Below are 23,331 nucleotides of genomic sequence, written 5' to 3' on the forward strand. Positions count from 1 at the left end.
GAACTTAGTGTCGAATACACAGTTGACATTAATTGTTAAACGAACCCCAATACATACCCCACATAGACAAGACTGTGGATTGCCTCTAGTGAGCTACACAAACCAGCCTCATATAACCCTGCTCTTATCATAGAAGTACAGAGCAATAGGACTGCTCAAACAGCATGAACTGAACCAACCATAAACAACACACATGATACGTATATAGAAATAGAACCTTCAGCTGATACTTGTTTCACTTTCACATTTTACAAAACACGAACATATTTTTGTTCCAATTTGACGACCATCAATTGATTAAGATAATTGAAGACTGTGAAATATCGAGTCTGGACCATCCTCAGCTTCGATCTACGCAACTGCGATACGATGACATTGCATTACATATGTCCACCAACACAGCGAGCCTGTCCACCCGTCAACCAACACAGCGAGCCTGTCCACCCGTCAACCAACACAGCGAGCCTGTCCACCCGTCAACCAACACAGCGAGCCTGTCCACCCGTTCCCGTTAATAGCCTCTTGCGACTGGCATAGGTTGCCGAAAGCCAATTCTGACCCGGATCTTGAGGGGGCGCACCGAATAGTAGATAGACAGACACAGATACCCGAAGTTAAACGCCGTGAGGAACAGGGAAGACTGAGGCCGTCGTATCTGTGTGACGTATATATCAGCCACTTGATACCACAGTGGACAGTGGACACCGACAATCTGCATCTTAGATAGCGTAATACACATGACATATTCAACATGGCGTTGCTGGTTTGGGGAGTAACGCTACTGCTTCTGTCGTCCTCTCTCGCCGTGTTCGAGCCTGGATGCAGCTTCATGAACAACCAATGTGTCTACAACGTCAAACTGGGACACGAGGGTCAGTGTGATACCCAGAGAACAGCGACCACTACCGGAGGGTTCGGACAACTGCTGCAATGCCGTACAGGTGGGGTTTCTTGTCTAGACTAAACATTCTGACGTGGGACAGTCGGTTTTAAAGGTTTTGTTAAAGAGAATTTCGGGTAATCATTTGTCCCTTTTAAGCGGCATGGGATAAAGACCTACACTTTACAGTCGATACCATGTCGTCCGCTACGGTATCGACCCAAGGGAGGTTACTCCCCTTCATGTACCTGCTCTGCTGTACACGCCATATATGGAGCAGTAGTAGCTGGAGGTGTTACTTACAACCAACCTCATAAAGATCAGATCAAAGTTCTCGCTATCGCTAAGCATCCCAGGACATCCCATTACCGACCACGTCAGAACGACCGTTCACTTCACCAATCAGAGTATCTTTTACGAGTTCGGGAAAATGAGAGTCGGAATGTGATTTCTAATCATGTGACATCGAACTGGTTAACACGGGGCATTCCGACAGACGGTTACGGCCCGTTCGACTAATTCCGTCAACATCGTTCTCTCTGAGGTGTATGTTTTAGTTATATACAGAAGGTACACTGGGGGCGTCTGATTGACTCTGAGACTTTCATTCCAGGGCAACATGAACAATCTACAGGGCGTGGTGGACGACCTCGTGAAGCAGATGCATGGAGTTCAGCAGAAACTAGGAATGAACCAATCAGCGTCCGTCTTACTGAACAAAACAACCAATGAGAGGGACCAGTTACTGCAAGAGCTGACTGCCAAGGCGGCAGCACTGAACACGTCACAGACCAACCTGGCACAACTTGTACAGCAGTCGGCCAATGCCATTCAGAAATATAAGGAGGAAATCGCCAACCTGACGCGAGACCTCAACAACTGTAAAGGCGTTCTTGGTCTGCGAACAAGCAATGTCAGCCAGTCCACAGGTCGCTCTATACTCTTCCCTATTGTAGTACTTAATAAACTTCATGAAAACATGGTTGTAAAACTTCAGGTCAGACAAGATAAAACACTGCTACACAGAACTTAGTCAGCTATAGTCTGCCGTAAGGTAGTAAAAGTGTATCTTGACGACAAAGCTGAATACAGTATGCAGCTGTGTCCATAGTGATACCAGTCTCAATTAACCAAATAGTCTCCAACAGAAATATACTCGGCTTTAAAACGTATATTTTTAAAAAGTAATCAGTTATAAACTTAGTTAAATACGTACACGTATTACGTACTGTATTTCAGCTTCAGATGACTACACGGTGTCATTGTGCACATTCGAGAATACCAATTGCGGATACACTGATCTTAGTTCTGTGAACAAGTGGAAGATTGGGCATGGTATAGAGAACCGTTATATCGGCCCTCAAGAAGACCACACAACTGGCGCACCAAAGGGTAAGGTTATACCACATATACGATTGTAGAAGTCATGCTGGGAAGAGTTAAGGGCTCAGGTGGAAACTTTATAGGCTTCAAGGGTGGTCTGCAGCATCCCAGAGTTGTCGTAAGAGGATCGATGCATATCATCGTCCCCCAGATGCCCCGAAAGTCAGTCACTAGATTGTTTGGCACAGATTAGTGACAGACCGCCGCCATACAGATGAAACATCGTGTGAGCGGCGTAAAACAACAATAAAACTCATCTGTGTCAAGGCGCCTCTACTTGTCGCCATACAGCTGAAACTCATCTGTGTCAAGGCGCCTTTACTTGTCACCATACAGCTGAAACTCATCGGTGTCAAGGCGCCTCTACTTGTCTGTCGCCATACAGCTGAAACTCATCTGTGTCAAGGCGCCTCTACTTGTCGCCATACAGCTGAAACTCATCTGTGTCAAGGCGCCCTCTAGGCGCCTCTTGTCGCCATACAGCTGAAACTCATCTGGTGTCAAGGCGCCTCTACTTGTCGCCATACAGCTGAAACTCATCTGTGCCAAGGCGCCTCTACTTGTCGCCATACAGCTGAAACTCATTGGTGTCAAGGCGCCTCTACTTGTCAGGCGCCTCTGCTTGTCGCCATACAGCTGAAACTCATCTGTGTCAAGGCGCCTCTACTTGTCGCCATACAGCTGAAACTTATCTGTGTCAAGGCGCCTCTACTTGTCGCCATACAGCTGAAACTCATCTGTGTCGCCAAGGCGCCTCTACTTGTCGCCATACAGCTGAAACTCATCTGTGTCAAGGCGCCTATACTTGTCGCCATACAGCTGAAACTCATCTGTGTCAAGGGCGCCTCTACTTGTCGCCATACAGCTGAAACTCATCTGTGTCAAGGCGCCTCTACTTGTCACCATACAGCTAAGAAACTCATTGGTGGTGTCAAAGGCGCCTCTACTTGTCTGTCGCCATACAGCTGAAACTCATCTGTGTCAAGGCGCCTCTACTTGTCTGTCGCCATACAGCTGAAATTCATTGGTGTCAAGGCGCCTCTATTTGTCGCCATATATACAATGGACAAAACAACCACTCTTGGAAAAAGGTTCCCATATTTCAGTTATATTGATATCTCAAGTTCCAAAGAAATGTTAGAGATCCACCCATGCATAGCCTACTCGGAAATTATCCATAACCCTCATTGATAACATGGCACATGGGTTTTGTTTGGGATTGCACTTAAAAGTACAGATTCTAGTAGTTTTAGGTTGAGTCCCATCCAAGATTCGAACCCTCGCTGTCAGATTCAGGCACATAATTGCCAGCGTACAAAGTTTTACCCACTCGGCCACAGCGGCTTCTAAATGACATTGTGTACCGCTGTTATCGGTTTTCATCAAAATCAGATTGACTGACATGCAACACATATCGAGGATAGGAGGGGTGACATAAATATATGTTAAAGTATGGGCGTTACAATCGTCTTAGCACGACAATCGTTTTGTGAATGCATTGCAGGAACCTACATGTACATTGATCCGACATCAGGAGATTACGACTACCATAGGACCAACAGAACCTTCTACCTCGCCTCCCCCGACTTCCAACCCGCCCCTGCCTACTGTGTCAGGTTCTGGTACAACTTGGACGGTGCAGATGCCAGATCTCTTCTGGTGTACGCCAAGGTTGGTACAACATGGACGGTGCAGATGCCAGATCTCTTCTGGTGTACGCCAAGGTAGGTACAACATGGACGGTGCAGATGCCAGATCTCTCCTGGTGTACGCCAAGGTAGGTACAACATGGACGGTGCAGATGCCAGATCTCTCCTGGTGTACGTCAAGGTTGGTACAACGTTGGCGGTGCAGATGCCAGATCTCTCCTGGTGTACGCCAAGGTAGGTACAACATGGACGGTGCAGATGCCAGATCTCTCCTGGTGTACGCCAAGGTAGGTACAACGTTGGCGGTGCAGATGCCAGATCTCTCCTGGTGTACGCCAAGGTTGGTACAACATGGACGGTGCAGATGCCAGATCTCTCCTGGTGTACGTCAAGGTTGGTACAACGTTGGCGGTGCAGATGTCAGATCTCTCCTGGTGTACGCCAAGGTTGGTACAACATGGACGGTGCAGATGCCAGATCTCTCCTGGTGTACGTGTGAAGGTTGGTACAACGTTGGCGGGGCAGATGCCAGATCTCTCCTGGTGTACGCCAAGGTAGGTACAACATGGACGGTGCAGATGCCAGATCTCTCCTGGTGTACGCCAAGGTTGGTACAACATGGACGGTGCAGATGCCAGATCTCTCCTGGTGTACGCCAAGGTAGGTACAACATGGACGGTGCAGATGCCAGATCTCTCCTGGTGTACGCCAAGGTAGGTACAACATGGACGGTGCAGATGCCAGATCTCTCCTGGTGTACGCCAAGGTAGGTACAACATGGACGGTGCAGATGCCAGATCTCTCCTGGTGTACGCCAAGGTTGGTACAACGTTGACGGTGCAGAAGCCAGATCTCTCCTGGTGTACGCCAAGGTAGGTACAACATGGACGGTGCAGATGCCAGATGTCTCCTGGTGTACGCCAAGGTAGGTACAACATGGACGGTGCAGATGCCAGATCTCTCCTGGTGTACGCCAAGGTAGGTACAACATGGACGGTGCAGATGCCAGATCTCTCCTGGTGTACGCCATGGTAGGTACAACGTTGACGGTGCAGTAGCCAGATCTCTCCTGGTGTACGCCAAGGTTGGTACAACATGACGGTGCAGATGCCAGATCTCTCCTGGTGTACGCCAAGGTTAGGTACAACATGGACGGTGCAGATGCCAGATCTCTCCTGGTGTACGCCAAGGTAGGTACAACATGGACGGTGCAGAAGCCAGATCTCTCCTGGTGTACGCCAAGGTAGGTACAACATGGACGGTGCAGATGCCAGATCTCTCCTGGTGTACGCCAAGGTAGGTACAACATGGACGGTGCAGTAGCCAGATCTCTCCTGGTGTACGCCAAGGTTGGTACAACATGTGACAGATGCCAGATCCCTCCTGGTGTACGCCAAGGTTGGTACAACGTTGACGGTGCAGAAGCCAGATCTCTCCTGATGTACGCCAAGGTTGGTACAACATGTGACAGATGCCAGATCCCTTCTGGTGTACGCCAAGCTTGGTACAACATGTGACAGATGCCAGATCCCTCCTGGTGTACGCCAAGGTTGGTACAACGTTGACGGTGCAGAAGCCAGATCTCTCCTGATGTACGCCAAGGTTGGTACAACATGTGACAGATGCCAGATCCCTCCTGGTGTACGCCAAGGTTGGTACAACGTTGACGGTGCAGAAGCCAGATCTCTCCTGATGTACGCCAAGGTAGGTACAACATGGACGGTGCAGATGCCAAATCTCTCCTGGTGTACGTCAAGGTTGGTACAACGTTGACGGTGCAGATGCCAGATCTCTCCTGGTGTACGCCAAGGTAGGTACAACATGGACGGTGCAGATGCCAGATCTCTCCTGGTGTACGCGCAAGGTAGGTACAACATGGACGGTGCAGATGCCAGATCTCTCCTGGTGTACGCCAAGGTAGGTACAACATGGACGGTGCAGATGCCAGATCTCTCCTGGTGTACGCCAAGGTAGGTACAACATGGACGGTGCAGATGCCAGATCTCTCCTGGTGTACGCCAAGGTAGGTACAACATGGACGGTGCAGATGCCAGATCTCTCTGGTGTACGCCAAGGTAGGTACAACATGGACGGTGCAGATGCCAGATCTCTCCTGGTGTACGCCAAGGTTGGTACAACGTTGACGGTGCAGATGCCAGATCTCTCCTGGTGTACGCCAAGGTTGGTACAACATGGACGGTGCAGATGCCAGATCTCTCCTGGTGTACGCCAAGGTAGGTACAACATGGAAGGTGCAGAAGCCAGATCTCTCCTGGTGTACGCCAAGGTAGGTACAACATGGACGGTGCAGATGCCAGATCTCTCCTGGTGTACGCCAAGGTAGGTACAACATGGACGGTGCAGATGCCAGATCTCTCCTGGTGTACGCCAAGGTAGGTACAACATGGACGGTGCAGATGCCAGATCTCTCCTGGTGTACGCCAAGGTAGGTACAACATGGACGGTGCAGATGCCAGATCTCTCCTGGTGTACGCCATGGTAGGTACAACATGGACGGTGCAGATGCCAGATCTCTCCTGGTGTACGCCAAGGTTGGTACAACATGGACGGTGCAGATGCCAGATCTCTCCTGGTGTACGCCAAGGTAGGTACAACATGGACGGTGCAGATGCCAGATCTCTCCTGGTGTACGCCAAGGTTGGTACAACGTTGACGGTGCAGAAGCCAGATCTCTCCTGATGTACGCCAAGGTTGGTACAACATGTGACAGATGCCAGATCCCTCCTGGTGTACGCCAAGGTAGGTACAACGTTGACGGTGCAGATGCCAGATCTCTCCTGGTGTACGCCAAGGTAGGTACAACATGGACGGTGCAGATGCCAGATCTCTCCTGGTGTACGCCAAGGTAGGTACAACATGGACGGTGCAGATGCCAGATCTCTCCTGGTGTACGCCAAGGTAGGTACAACATGGACGGTGCAGATGCCAGATCTCTCCTGGTGTACGCCAAGGTAGGTACAACATGGACGGTGCAGATGCCAGATCCCTCCTGGTGTACGCCAAGGCTGGTACAACGTTGACGGTGCACAAGCCAGATCTCTCCTGGTGTACGCCAAGGTTGGTACAACATGGACGGTGCAGATGCCAGATCTCTCCTGGTGTACGCCAAGGTAGGTACAACATGGACGGTGCAGAAGCCAGATCTCTCCTGGTGTACGCCAAGGTAGGTACAACATGGACGGTGCAGATGCCAGATCTCTCCTGGTGTACGCCAAGGTAGGTACAACATGGACGGTGCAGATGCCAGATCTCTCCTGGTGTACGCCAAGGTGGTACAACGTTGACGGTGCAGATGCCAGATCTCTCCTGGTGTACGCCAAGGTAGGTACAACATGGACGGTGCAGATGCCAGATCTCTCCTGGTGTACGCCATGGTAGGTACAACATGCACGGTGCAGATGCCAGATCTCTCCTGGTGTACGCCAAGGTTGGTACAACATGGACGGTGCAGATGCCAGATCTCTCCTGGTGTACGCCAAGGTAGGTACAACATGGACGGTGCAGATGCCAGATCTCTCCTGGTGTACGCCAAGGTAGGTACAACATGGACGGTGCAGATGCCAGATCTCCTGGTGTACGCCAAGGTAGGTACAACATGGACGGTGCAGAAGCCAGATCTCTCCTGGTGTACGCCAAGGTGTAGGTACAACATGGACGGTGCAGATGCCAGATCTTTCCTGGTGTACGCCATGGTAGGTACAACATGGACGGTGCAGATGCCAGATCTCTCCTGGTGTACGCCAAGGTTGGTACAACATGGACGGTGCAGATGCCAGATCTCTCCTGGTGTACGCCAAGGTAGGTACAACATGGACGGTGCAGATGCCAGATCTCTCCTGGTGTACGCCAAGGTTGGTACAACGTTGACGGTGCAGAAGCCAGATCTCTCTGATGTACGCCAAGGTTGGTACAACATGGACGGTGCAGATGCCAGATCCCTCCTGGTGTACGCCAAGGTTGGTACAACGTTGACGGTGCAGAAGCCAGATCTCTCCTGGTGTACGCCAAGGTTGGTACAACATGGACGGTGCAGATGCCAGATCTCTCCTGGTGTACGCCAAGGTAGGTACAACATGGACGGTGCAGATGCCAGATCTCTCCTGGTGTACGCCAAGGTTGGTACAACATGGACGGTGCAGATGCCAGATCTCTCCTGGTGTACGCCAAGGTTGGTACAACATGGACGGTGCAGATGCCAGATCTCTCCTGGTGTACGCCAAGGTTGGTACAACGTTGACGGTGCAGAAGCCAGATCTCTCCTGGTGTACGCCAAGGTTGGTACAACATGGACGGTTGCAGATGCCAGATCTCTCCTGGTGTACGCATAAGGTTGGTACAACATGGACGGTGCAGAAGCCAGATCTCTCCTGGTGTACGCCAAGGTTGGTACAACATGGACGGTGCAGATGCCAGATCTCTCCTGGGTGTACGCCAAGGTAGGTACAACATGGACGGTGCAGATGCCAGATCTCTCCTGGTGTACGCCAAGGTTGGTACAACGTTGACGGTGCAGATGCCAGATCTCTCCTGGTGTGTGCCAAGGTTGGGTACAACGTTGACGGTGCAGTAGCCAGATCTCTCCTGGTGTACGCCAAGGTAGGTACAACATGGACGGTGCAGATGCCAGATCTCTCCTGGTGTACGCCAAGGTTGGTACAACATGGACGGTGCAGATGCCAGATCTCTCCTGGTGTACGCCAAGGTAGGTACAACATGGACGGTGCAGATGCCAGATCTCTCCTGGTGTACGCCATGGTAGGTACAACGTTGGCGGTGCAGTAGCCAGATCTCTCCTGATGTACGCCAAGGCTGGTACAACATGTGACAGATGCCAGATCCCTTCTGGTGTACGCCAAGCTTGGTACAACATGTGACAGATGCCAGATCCCTCCTGGTGTACGCCAAGGTTGGTACAACGTTGACGGTGCAGAAGCCAGATCTCTCCTGATGTACGCCAAGGTTGGTACAACATGTGACAGATGCCAGATCCCTCCTGGTGTACGCCAAGGTAGGTACAACGTTGACGGTGCAGAAGCCAGATCTCTCCTGGTGTACGCCAAGGTTGGTACAACATGGACGGTGCAGATGCCAGATCTCTCCTGGTGTACGCCAAGGTAGGTACAACATGGACGGTGCAGATGCCAGATCTCTCCTGGTGTACGCCAAGGTTGGTACAACGTTGACGGTGCAGATGCCAGATCTCTCCTGGTGTACGCCAAAGGTAGGTACAACGTTGACGGTGCAGATGCCAGATCTCTCCTGGTGTACGCCAAGGTTGGTACAACGTTGACGGTGCAGAATGCCAGATCTCTCCTGGTGTACGCCAAGGTTGGTACAACGTTGACGGTGCAGAAGCCAGATCTCTCCTGGTGTACGCCAAGGTAGGTACAACATGGACGGTGCAGATGCCAGATCTCTCCTGGTGTACGCCAAGGTTGGTACAACATGGACGGTGCAGAAGCCAGATCTCTCCTGGTGTACGCCAAGGTTGGTACAACGTTGACGGTGCAGAAGCCAGATCTCTCCTGGTGTACGCCAAGGTCGGTACAACGTTGGACGGTGCAGATGCCAGATCTCTCCTGGTGTACGCCAAGGTTGGTACAACATGGACGGTGCAGATGCCAGATCTCTCCTGGTGTACGCCAAGGTTGGTACAACATGGTGTGCAGATGCCAGATCTCTCCTGGTGTACGCCAAGGTTGGTACTGTATGCGCCAACATGGACGGTGCAGATGCCAGATCTCTCCTGGTGTACGCCAAGGTTGGTACAACATGGACGGTGCAGATGCCAGATCTCTCCTGGTGTACGCCAAGGTAGGTACAACGTTGACGGTGCAGATAACCAGATCTCTCCTGATGTACGCCAAGGTTGGTACAACGTTGACGGTGCAGTAGCCAGATCTCTCCTGATGTACGCCAAGGTTGGTACAACGTTGACGGTGACAGTAGCCAGATCTCTTCTGGTGTACGCCAAGGTTGGTACAACGTTGACGGTGCAGATCCAGATCTCCTGGTGTACGCCAAGGAGTTAGGTACAACGTTGACGGTGCAGAAAGCCAGATCTCTCCTGGTGTACGCCAAGGTTGGTACAACATGGACGGTGCAGATGCCAGATCTCTCCTGGTGTACGCCAAGGTTGGTACAACGTTGACGGTGCAGAAGCCAGATCTCTCCTGGTGTACGCCAAGGTAGGTACAACATGGACGGTGCACAACATACGGTGCAGATCTCTCCTGGTGTACAACGTTGCCGCCAAGGTTGGTACAACATGGACGGTGCAGATGCCAGATCTCTCCTGGTGTACGCCAAGGTTGGTACAACGTTGACGGTGCAGATGCCAGATCTCTCCTGGTGTACGCCAAGGTTGGTACAACATGGATGATTGCAGATGCCAGATCTCTCCTGGTGTACGCCAAGGTTGGTACAACATGCTCGGTGCAGATGCCAGATCTCTCCTGGTGTACGCCAAGGTTGGTACAACATGGACGGTGCAGAAGCCAGATCTCTCCTGGTGTACGCCAAGGTTGGTACAACATGGACGGTGCAGATGCCAGATCTCTCCTGGTGTACGCCATGGTAGGTACAACGTTGCCGGTGCAGTAGCCAGATCTCTCTCCTGATGTACGCCAAGGCTGGTACAACATGACGACAGTGATGCCAGATCTCCTGGTGTACGCCAAGGTTGGTACAACATGTGACGGTGATGCCAGATCTCTCCTGGTGTACGCCAAGGTTGGTACAACGTTGACGGTGCAGAAGCCAGATCTCTCCTGATGTACGCCAAGGTTGGTACAACATGTGACAGATGCCAGATCCCTCCTGGTGTACGCCAAGGTTGGTACAACGTTGACGGTGCAGAAGCCAGATCTCTCCTGGTGTACGCCAAGGTAGGTACAACATGGACGGTGCAGATGCCAGATCTCTCCTGGTTGTGTACGCCAAGGTAGGTACAACATGGACGATTGCAGATGCCAGATCTCTCCTGATGTACGCCAAGGGTGGGGTACAACGTGGACGGTGCAGATGCCAGATCTCTCCTGGTGTACGCCAAGGTTGGTACAACATGGACGGTGCAGATGCCAGATCTCTCCTGGTGTACGCCAAGGTTGGTACAACATGGACGGTGCAGATGCCAGATCTCTCCTGGTGTACGCCAAGGTAGGTACAACATGGACGGTGCAGAAGCCAGATCTCTCCTGGTGTACGCCAAGGTAGGTACAACATGGACGGTGCAGATGCCAGATCTCTCCTGGTGTACGCCAAGGTAGGTACAACATGGACGGTGCAGTAGCCAGATCTCTCCTGGTGTACGCCAAGGTTGGTACAACGTTGTCGGTGCAGAAGCCAGATCTCTCCTGGTGTACGCCAAGGTCGGTACAACATGGACGGTGCAGATGCCAGATCTCTCCTGGTGTACGCCAAGGTTGGTACAACATGGACGGTGCAGATGCCAGATCTCTCCTGGTGTGTACGCCAAAGGTGGGTACAACGTTGACGGTGCAGATGCCAGATCTCTCCTGGTGTACGCCATGGTTAGGTACAACGTGGACGGTGCAGATGCCAGATCTCTCCTGGTGTACGCCAAGGTTGGTACAACATGGACGGTGCAGATGCCAGATCTCTCCTGGTGTACGCCATGGTAGGTACAACATGGACGGTGCAGATGTCAGATCTCTCCTGGTGTACGCCATGGTAGGTACAACGTTGACGGTGCAGTAGCCAGATCTCTCCTGATGTACGCCAAGGTTGGTACAACATGTGACAGATGCCAGATCCCTTCTGGTGTACGCCAAGCTTGGTACAACATGTGACAGATGCCAGATCCCTCCTGGTGTACGCCAAGGTTGGTACAACGTTGACGGTGCAGAAGCCAGATCTCTCCTGGTGTACGCCAAGGTTGGTACAACATGGACGGTGCAGATGCCAGATCTCTCCTGGTGTACGCCAAGGTTGGTACAACATGGACGGTTGAAGCCAGATCTCTCTGGTGTACGCCAAGGTAGGTACAACATGGACGGTGCAGATGCCAGATCTCTCCTGGTGTACGCCAAGGTAGGTACAACATGGACGGTGCAGTAGCCAGATCTCTCCTGGTGTACGCCAAGGTTGGTACAACGTTGACGGTGCAGAAGCCAGATCTCTCCTGGTGTACGCCAAGGTTGGTACAACGTTGGACGGTGCAGATGCCAGATCTCTCCTGGTGTACGCCAAGGTTGGTACAACGTGGACGGTGCAGATGCCAGATCTCTCCTGGTGTACGCCAAGGTAGGTACAACATGGACGGTGCAGATGCCAGATCTCTCCTGGTGTACGCCAAGGTTGGTACAACGTTGACGGTGCAGTAGCCAGATCTCTCCTGGTGTACGCCAAGGTTGGTACAACGTTGACGGTGCAGAAGCCAGATCTCCTTGTGTACGCCAAGGTTGGTACAACGTTGACGGTGCAGTAGCCAGATCTCTCCTGGTGTACGCCAAGGTTGGTACAACGTTGACGGTGCAGAAGCCAGATCTCTCCTGGTGTACACCAAGGTTGGTACAACATGTGACAGATGCCAGATCTCTCGTGGTCTGCACAAAGGTTAGTACAGCTGGTATGTCACAGATTCCAGATGTTTTCTGGTCTGAACTTTTTCAAATGGTCTATTAAAACCATATGATGACACATTGGTTTTCCGAATATGTCTACCCGTAATGAACGTTGTTAGGTGGTGGTTAAGAGATTATAGCAATAAGTACATTGAAGGTAATATTCACCTTAACAACTGTAATCCAACTCGTAACTATAGGGCAAGGCTGAGTACCATGATGATCACACAGAGTGATGGTCTTTTGGAAACTTGAGATGAATGTGTGATGAGAGGCACAGCTAGCTCCCTTACATACACAGAATAAGATGCAAGACAACTCCTCACTAAGAGCGCAAGTCTAAAATATAGCCAACCAGTGTTCCCTACAGAATCTACAGGCACAACGAATAGCAGTTAAAAACAATGTTTCACAACACTCCCACAGAGCAACGCGTCAAGTGCCATTTCTTCTAATTAAAACACCACTGCCAGCAATATTGTCGTGCATTCTTCACATGATATGGCACAACTGTTAGCGTCTATTAATTTCAATGTTTTCAAACTTTTGAGCAAGTGTTCTTTTTATGCTTGCTACAGGTTGGCTCAGGTCTTGGTTATCCCATTTGGCGAAGCTATGGAAACCATGGGCAAACATGGCATCTTGCTGAGATTAACGTGGACTCTGAATTTACAAGTCAACCGTTCAAGGTGATTTGGAGTTTCTGGCGTGTTGATGGGGTTGTCTTATTTAAAGAGTAAATGCTGTTGTATTGTGAATGTTAGTGTACTGTGAATGTTGGTGTATTGTGAATGTTGGTGTACTGTGAATGTTGGTGTATTGTGAATGTTGTTGTATTGTGAATGTTGGTTGTATTGTGAATGTTAGTGTACTGTGAATGTTGGTGTATTGTGAATTTTGTTGTATTGTGAATGTTGTTGTATAGTGAATGTTGGTGTATTGTGAATGTTGATTTATTGTGAATGTTAATGTATAGTGAATGTTGTTGTATAGTGAATGTTGGTTTATTGTGAATGTTGGTGTATTGTGAATGTGAATGTTAATGTATTGTGAGAATGTTGTTGTATTGTTAATATTGATGTATTGTGAATGTTGTTGTATTGTGAATGGTGTTGTATAGTGAATGTAGTTGTATTGTTAATGTTGATGTATTGTGAATTTTATTTGTATTGTGAATGTTGTTGTATAGTGAATGTTGTGTATTGTGAATGTTGATGTGTAGTAAATGTTGGTGTACGGTGAATGTTGGTTTGTTGTGAATGTTGGTGTATTGTGAATGTGAATGTTGATGTATTGTGAATGTTGTTGTATTGTTAATGTTGATGTATTGTGAATGGAGTTGTATGTGAATGTTGTTGTATAGTGAATGTTGTTGTATTGTTAATGTTGATGCATTGTGAATTTTGTTGTATTGCGAATGTTGGTGTATTGTGAATGTTGATGTATAGCAAATGTTGGTGTACGGCGAATGTTGGTTTATTGTGAATGTTGGTGTATTGTGAATGTGAATGTTGATGTATGGTGAATGTCGTATTGTGAACGTCGATATATCGTGAACGTCGATGTATTGTGAATGTTGATGCTTTGTGAATGTTGTTGTATTGTGAATGTTGGTGTTTTGTGAATGTTGGTCTACGATGAATGTTGGTGTATTGTGATTGTTGTTGTATTGTGAATGTTGATGCATTGTGAATGTTGGTGTACTGTGAATGTTGTTGTATTGTGAACGTTGCTGTATTGTGAATGTTGTTGTATTGTGAATGTGAATGTTGATGTATTGTGAATGTCGTATAGTGAACGTCGATGTATTGTGAATGTTGATGCATTGTGATTGTTGTTGTATTGTGAATGTTGATGTATAGTAAATGTTGGTCTACGGTGAATGTTGGTTTATTGTGAATGTTGGTGTATTGTGAATGTGAATGTTGATGTATTGTGAATGTCGTATTGTGAACGTCGATGTATTGTGAATGTTGATGCTTTGTGAATGTTGTTGTATTGTGAATGTTGGTGTTTTGTGAATGTTGGTCTACGATGAATGTTGGTTGATTGTGAATGTTGTTGTATTGTGAATGTGAATGTTTATGTATTGTGAATGTCGTATTGTGAACGTCGATGTATTGTGAATGTTGATGCATTGTGAATGTTGTTGTATTGTGAATGTTGTTGTATTGTGAACGTCGATGTATTGTGAATGTTGATGCATTGTGAATGTTGTTGTATTGTGAATGTTGTTGTATTGTGAATGTTGTTGTATTGTGAATGTTGGTGTATTGTGAATGTTGTTGTATTGTGAATGTTGGTGTATTGTGTATGTTGCCAACAAGGAAACGAAGGTTCTACTTGTAATCACGGCCATGCCCTCTCACAGCAACAAGTTACTCCCATTCCATTTCTAATTAACAAGGTATTGACGTTCCCTTTCTAAGGAACAAGGTATTGACGTTCCCTTTCTAAGGAACAAGGTACTGACATTCCCTTTCTAAGGAACAAGGTATTAACGTTCCCTTTTTAAGGAACAAGGTAATGATGTTCCCTTTCTAAGGAACAAGGTATTAACGTTCCCTTTTTAAGGAACAAGGTACTGACATTTCCTTTCTAAGGAAGAAGGTACTGACGTTCCCTTTCTAAGGAACAAGGTATTGACGTTCCCTTTCTAAGGAAGAAGGTTATAACGTTCCCTTTCTAAGGAAGAAGGTAATCACGTTCCCTTTATAAAGATGAAGGTATTGACGTTCCCTTTCTAAGGAACAAGATACTGACATTCCCTTTTTAAGGAACAAGGTATTGACGTTCCCTTTCTAAGGAACAAGGTATTAACGTTCCCTTTTTGAGGAACAGTGTATTGACGTTCCCTTTCTAAGGAACAAGGTATTAACGTTCCCTTTTTAAGGAACAAGGTATTGACATTCCCTTTCTATGGAACAAGAAATTGACGTTCCCTTTCTAAGGAACAAAGCACTCGCGTTCCGTTTCTGAGGAACAAGGTATTGACGTTCCCTTTCTAAGGAACAAGGTACTGACATTCCCTTTCTAAGGAACAAGGTATTGACGTTCCCTTTCTAAGGAACAAGGTATTGACGTTCCCTTTCTAAGGAACAAGGTACTGACGTTCCCTTTCTAAGGAACAAGGTATTAACGTTCCCTTTCTAAGGAACAAGGTACTGACGTTCCTTTCTAAGAACAACAAGGTATTAACGTTCCCTTTTAAGGAACAAGGTACTGACGTTCCCTTTCTAAGGAACAAGGTATTGACGTTCCCTTTCTAAGGAACAAGGTATTGACGTTTCCTTTTTAAGAAACAAGGTATTGACGTTCCCTTACTAATGAACAAGATATCATTGCATAGCAGACAAGGAACTGACGTTTTTTTCTAATGGACTACGCTGTATCGTCCTTGCTCAAAAATAGGTTATTGACGTTGCCAACTCGATACTTACGAAGTTGAAACGTACTGAAGATTGCAAATTATACACGGTGCTGACGTTCCCATAAAAAGTAACAGCGTACTGACGTTGCCTTGCACTGCAACAGCGTACTGACGTTACCTGCAATACAACAACGTACTGACGTTACCTTGCACTGCAACAGCGTACTGACGTTACCTTCCACTGCAACAGCGTACTGACGTTACCTTCCACTGCAACAGCGTACTGACGTTACCTTGCACTGCAACAACGTACTGACGTTACCTTGCACTGACACAGGGTCCTGACGTAACCTTGCACTGCGACAGCGTACTGACGTTACCTTTGCACTGTAACAGCGTACTGACGTTACCTTGCACTGCAACAGCGTACTGACGTTACCTTGCACTGCATGCAAAACGGTGGGTGATGTTACCAAGCACTGCAACAAGATGCGGACGTCACCCTGAACACGTGTGTTTCATGTTTCCGACAGTTTGTGCAGTTGCTGTTTGTTTTCTGTGATGTTCCAGGTGGTGTTGGCTGCAGTCACAGATGCCTACAAGGTCCGCCTAAGGTTTCGCACCATACTACCGGGACGAAAACGAAAGGATATCGCACCCCCGTCACTGAAACACGCTATATTCACTGTCCACAGGTCACTCACTACATTCACTACCCCGTCACTGAAACACGCTATACTCACTGTCCACAGGTCATGCTCTACATTCACTACCCCGTCACTGAAACACGCTATACTCACTGTCCACAGGTCATCACTACATTCACTACCCCGTCACTGAAACACGCTATACTCACTGTCCACAGGTCAACTCACTACATTCATTACCCCCGTCACTGAAACACGCTATACTCACTGTCCACAGGTCATGCTCTACATTCACTACCCCGTCACTGAAACACGCTATACTCACTGTCCACAGGTCATGCTCTACATTCACTACCCCCGTCACTGAAACACGCTATACTCACTGTCCACAGGTCATGCACTACATTCACTACCCCGTCACTGAAACACGCTATACTCACTGTCCACAGGTCATGCCTCTACATTCACTACCCCCGTCACTGAAACACGCTATACTCACTGTCCACAGGTCATGCTCTACTACATTCACTACCCCGTCACTGAAACACGCTATACTCACTGTCCACAGGTCATGCCTCTACATTCACTACCCCGTCACTGAAACACGCTATACTCACTGTCCACAGGTCATTCACATTCACTACCCTCACTGAAACACGTCTATACTCACTCGTCCACAGGTCACTGTCCACACTCTACATTCACAATCCCAGTCACTGAAACACGCTATACTCACTGTCCACAGGTCATGATACCCCCTACATTCACCGTCCCCAGTCACTGAAACACCTTTATATTCACTGTCCACAGGTCATGCCCCTACATTCACCATCCCCAGTCGCTGAAACACGCTATATATTCACCGTCCCCAGGTCATGACACACTCTACATTCACTACCCCAGTCACTGATACGCTATACATTCACCGTCCACAGGTCATGGCACGCTCTACATTCACCGTCCCCAGTCACTGAAACTCGCATTCATCCCCAGTCACTGACGTCCATTCACCGTCCCCTTTCACTGATACCCCCTCACATTACACCGTCCCCAGTCACTGAAACCCTTTATATTCACCGTCCCAGGTCACTGATACCTCTACATTCACCGTCCCCAGTCACTGACACACTCGCATTCACTCACTGTCCACAGGTAACTCACTACATTCATTACCCTTATACTGTCACTGAAACACGCTCATACTCACTGTCCACTGTCCACAGGTCATGCTCTACATTCACTACCCCCGTCACTGAAACACGCTATACTCACTGTCCACAGGTCACACTCTACATTCACAACCCCAGTCACTGAAACACGCTACATTCACCATCCCCAGTCGCTGACACATGCTCTACAGTCACTGTCCCCAGTCACTGACACACTCTCCATTCACCGTCCCCAGTCACTGACATACTCTCCATTCACCGTTCCCTTTCACTGATACCCCCTACATTCACCGTCCCCAGTCACTGACACACTCTACATTCACCATCCCCAATCACTGATACCCCCTACATTCACCGTCTCCAGTCACTGACACACTCTACATTCACCGTTCCCAGTCACTGATACCCCCTACATTCACCGTCCCCAGTCACTGACACACTCTACATTCACCATCCCCAATCACTGATACCCCCTACATTCACCGTCCCAGTCACTGACACACTCTACATTCACCGTTCCCAGTCACTGATACCCCTACATTCACCGTCCCCAGTCACTGATACCCCTATACTACCTACCACTGTCCTCCAGTCACTGTCACACTCTACATTCACCGTTCCCAGTCACTGATACCCCTACATTCACCGTCCCCAGTCACTGACACATTCTCTACATTCACCATCCCCAGTCACTGATACCCCTACATTCACCGTCCTCCAGTCACTGACACACTCTACATTCACCGTTCCCCAGTCACTGATACCCCCTACATTCACCGTCCCCAGTCACTGACCCCCTTTACATTCACCGTCCCCAGTCACTTCTACATTCACCGTCTCCAGTCACTGACACACTCTACATTCACCGTTCCCAGTCACTGATACTCCCTACATTCACCGTCCCCAGTCACTGACACCCTTCTACATTCACCGTCCCCAGTCACTGACACCCCTACATTCACCGTCCCCAGTCACTGACACACTCTACATTCACCGTCCTCAGTCACTGATACCCTTTACATTCACCGTCCCCAGTCACTGACACACTCTACATTCACCATCCCCAATCACTGATATCCCCTACATTCACCGTCTCCAGTCACTGACACACTCTACATTCACCGTTCCCAGTCACTGATACCCCCTACATTCACCGTCCCCAGTCACTGATACCCCCTACATTCACCGTCTCCAGTCACTGACACCCTCTACATTCACCGTTCCCAGTCATTGATACCCCCTACATTCACCGTCCCCAGTCACTGACACACTCTACATTCACCATCCCCAATCACTGATACCCCCTACATTCACCGTCTCCAGTCACTGACACACTCTACATTCACCGTTCCCAGTCACTGATACCCCCTACATTCACCGTCCCCAGTCACTGACACCCTTTACATTCACCGTCCCCAGTCACTGACACACTCTACATTCACCGTCCCCAGTCACTGATACCCTTTACATTCACCGTCCTCAGTCACTGATACCCTTTACATTCACCGTCCCCAGTCACTGACACACTCTACATTCACCGTCCCCACTCACTGACGCTCTCTTCATCTACCGTCCCCAGTCGCTGACACACTCTTCATCTACCGTCCCAAGTCACTGACACACTCTTCATCTACCGTCCCCAGTCACTGACACACTCTTCATCTACCGTCCCCAGTCACTGACACACTCTTCATTTACCGTCCCCAGTTCACCGTCCCCAGTCACTGATACCCCCTACATTCACCGTCCCGAGTCACTGACACACTCTACATTTACCATCCCCTGTCACTGATACCCCCTACATTCACCGTCCCGAGTGTGCTGCAAGTGGCGTTCCCGTATGAACCCTGTCATATGTTTTCTGTGTTCACACTAAAGTTACATATGTATCAGTTTTATGTTTAAGTGTAACAAAAACGGTTCTTACAATATAAGTAAATAAATGAAGATATCTGTAATTTATTCGCGATTTCCAAAGTAATGGTAATTTCGTGTTAAAAAGAATAATTCGTGATATCTCAAAATGTGTTTTGACATGAATAAAACACTTTACGGAAACTAGCGAACACTTTAATCGCCTTGTTTTTACAACCGGCCTTTCTGCGGTGAGGGATTTGGACATACAACTGAAGCAAACATGAGATTGTAGTTAGATGGGTGTTTCAAGCACCGGTCTAAGCAGAATAACGCCTGATTTCTTTCCCTCTCTTGTCAAGATATCCCAGATAGACTGGTGTTCCATCTACCGATCTTGCAGACTAATGCCTGGTTTCTTTCCCTCTCTTGTCAAGATATCCCAGATAGACTGGTGTTCCATTTATCGATCTTGCAGACTAACGCCTTTCCCTCTCTTGTCAAGATATCCCAGATAGACTGGTGTTCCATCTATCGATTGTGCAGACTAACGCCTGGTTTCTTTTCCCTCTCTTATCAAGATATCCCAGATAGACTGGTGTTCCATTTACCGATCTTGCAGACTAACGCCTGGTATCTTTCCCTCTCTTGTCAAGATATCCTAGATAGACTGGTGTTCCATTTACCGATCTTGCAGACTAACGCCTGGTATCTTTCCCTCTCTTGTCAAGATATCCTAGATAGACCGGTGTTCCATTTACAGATCTTGCAGACTAACGCCTGGTTTCTTTCCCCCTCTTGTCAAGATATCCCAGATAGACTGGTGTTCCATCTACCGATCTTGCAGACTAATGCCTGGTTTCTTTCCCTCTCTTATCAAGATATCCCAGATAGACTGGTGTTCCATTTATCGATCTTGCAGACTAACGCCTGGTTTCTTTCCTTCTCTTGTCAAGATATCCCAAGCTGCCCACCTGGAGCCATAACACGCAAGGGAAGTAACTCCTCCTCCTGCTACACGTTCCACACGACTCCTACAGCCTGGTACCAGAGCGCCGAGGCCTGCCGCCAAGAGGGCGCCACCTCGCACCTGGTGACGATCACATCTAAAGAAGAGCAGGACTTCCTTGTCAGCACTATCAAGCAAAGTGCTGGTACGTTCACACTTAATGTAATTATAGTGACAGAAAGAGAGAATGGTAGTATAGAGAAAATGGTAGTGATGCAGAGAGAATTGTAGCGACACAAAGAGAGAGAAAATTGTAGTGACAGAAAGAGAGAATGGTAGTATAGAGAAATGGTAGTGACAGAGAATTGAAGTGACAGAGAGAGAATGGTAGTGGCAGAGAGAGAATGCTAGTGACAGAGAAAGAATTGTATTGACAAAACGAGAGAATGGTAGTGACAGAGAGAATGGCAGTGGCAGAGAGAGGATGGTAGTGAAAGAGAGAGAATGGTAGTGACCGAAAGAGAGGATGGTAGTGACAGAGAGAGAATGGTAGTGACAGAGAAAATGGTAGTCACAGAGAAAGAGACAAACCGAAACACGAGTCTCATTAACCTATTCAGACAATGACCTACTTTTCGGCCGATCAGAATTTTCTCGTGTGAAAGTGAAAAGAGACACCACAAACCACTATGGTTACACTGAATTCCAATTCCTTGTTTGATAAGAAAAATGGTATTTGCAAGTTATTTGTATGGTAGTGACAGCGAAATGGTAGTGACAGAGAAAGAGAGAATGGTACTGACAGAGAGAGAGAGAAGGGTAGTGACAGAGAGAGAGAATGGTAGTGACAGAGAAAGATAATGATAGAGAGAGAGAGAACTGTAGTGACAGAGAGAGAGAATTGTAGTGACAGAGAGATAATGGTAGTGCCGGAAAGAGAGAATGGTAGTGGCAGGAGAGAATGGTAGTGGCAGATAAGGAATGGTAGTGCCATAGAGAGAATGGTAGTAAAAGTGGTATTGACTAAGAGAGAATGGTAGCGGCAATGGGAGAATGGTAGTGACGGATCGAGAATTGTAGTGAGAGAGAAAATGGTAGTGGCAGAGAGAGAATGGTAGTGACTGAGAGAGAATGGTAGTGACAGAGAGAGAGAATGGTAGTGACTGAGAGAGAATGGTAGTGACAGAGAGAGAGAATGGTAGTGACTGAGAGAGAATGGTAGTGACTGAGAGAGAATGGTAGTGACTGAGAGAGAATGGTAGTGACAGAGAGAGAGAGAATGGTAGTGACTGAGAGAGAATGGTAGTGACAGAGAGAGAATGGTAGTGACTGAGAGAGAGAATGGTAGTGACAGAGAGAGAGAGAGAGAATGGTAGTGACTGAGAGAGAATGGTAGTGACAGAGAGAGAATGGTAGTGACAGAGAGAGAATGGTAGTGACTGAGAGAGAATGGTAGTGACTGGGAGAGAATTGTAGTGACTGAGAGAGAATGGTAGTGACTGAGGGAGAGAATGGTAGTGACAGAGAGAGAGAATGGTAGTGACAGAGAGAGAATGGTAGTGACAGAGAGAGAATGGTAGTGACAGAGAGAGAATGGTAGTGACTGAGAGAGAATCAGAAGACTGAGAGAGAATGGTAGTGACAGAGAGAGAGAATGGTAGTGACAGAGAGAGAATGGTAGTGACAGAGAGAGAATGGTAGTGACTGAGAGAGAATGGTAGTGACAGAGAGAGAATGGTAGTGACAGAGAGAATGGTAGTGACAGAGAGAGAGAATGGTAGTGACAGAGAGAGAATGGTAGTGACAGAGAGAGAATGGTAGTGACTGAGAGAGAATGGTAGTGACTGAGAGAGAATGGTAGTGACTGAGAGAGAATGGTAGTGACAGAGAGAGAGATGGTAGTGACTGAGAGAGAACAGTAGGACTGAGAGAGAATGGTAGTGACAGAGAGAGAGTGACTGAGAGAAGGTAGAGACAGAGAGAGAGAGAGAATGGTAGTGACAGAGAGAGAATGGTGAGTGACAGAGAGAGAAATGGTAGTGACAGAGAGAGAATGGTAGTGATAGAGAGAGAGAATGGTAGTGACAGAGAGAGAATGGTAGTGACTAGAGAGAGAGAGAATGACAGAGAGAGAATGGCAGTGACAGAGAGAATGGTAGTGACAGATAGAGAGTGTAGTGACTGAGAGAGAGAATGGTGGTGACAGAGAGAGAATGGTACTGACTGAGAGTGGTAGTGACAGAGAGAATGGTAGTGACTGAGAGAGAATTGTAGTGACAGAGAGAGAAAGGTAGTGACAGAGAGAGAATGGTAGTGACAGGGTATAGCACACTATTCTGGTGTGGAAGTTACCTACCAGGACACAGTATAATATATTCTACCTAATGTCTATCATGGCATCACGTGTTATTTGTATGGTGATGTAGTGTTTCGCCAACATTCTCTGTTTTCCTTAGTGTTGAATGCCGCTGGCGGCTATGGCTGGTACACAGGCGGAAATGACGAAAGGAGTGAGGGCATGTTTGATTGGACAGACACCGGCCTTCCATACCAGAGTGCGTACAGCGACTGGCACCAGGGACAGCCCAACAACGTTGCCAACGACCAGAACTGCCTGCTGCTTCAATACGCTAACGCCAACTATGAATGGGGAGACGTGGACTGCGACGAGGCACACCCGTACATCTGCGAAGTGGAACTGCCTGTGGTGTAACAAAACAGCGTTTATCTACACTGTACTCATCTGGATATAAGTATAATGTGACAACTACGTACATGAAACATTGCATCTCCAATGTAATACTAATAAATTAATGCATTTGAA

General features: G+C 48.2%; 1 protein-coding gene across 1 annotated transcript; it reads left to right on the forward strand.

The window, feature by feature from the left end:
- The first annotated feature begins 916 nt into the window (after positions 1-916).
- On the forward strand, positions 917-23,331 carry LOC124263652. The gene is made up of 8 exons (XM_046698306.1): positions 917-941; positions 1,494-1,809; positions 2,120-2,272; positions 3,768-3,934; positions 13,097-13,207; positions 16,459-16,575; positions 20,406-20,712; positions 22,964-23,331. The coding sequence occupies exons 2-8, from the start codon at positions 1,500-1,502 to the stop codon at positions 23,218-23,220; spliced, it is 1,422 nt and encodes a 473-aa protein (XP_046554262.1). The 5' UTR covers positions 917-941; positions 1,494-1,499; the 3' UTR covers positions 23,221-23,331.

The sequence above is a fragment of the Haliotis rubra genome, unplaced genomic scaffold (genome assembly GCF_003918875.1).
Source record: "Haliotis rubra isolate DU_JTF1 unplaced genomic scaffold, ASM391887v1 Scf892, whole genome shotgun sequence".
In the NCBI taxonomy this organism is placed as follows: domain Eukaryota; kingdom Metazoa; phylum Mollusca; class Gastropoda; order Lepetellida; family Haliotidae; genus Haliotis; species Haliotis rubra.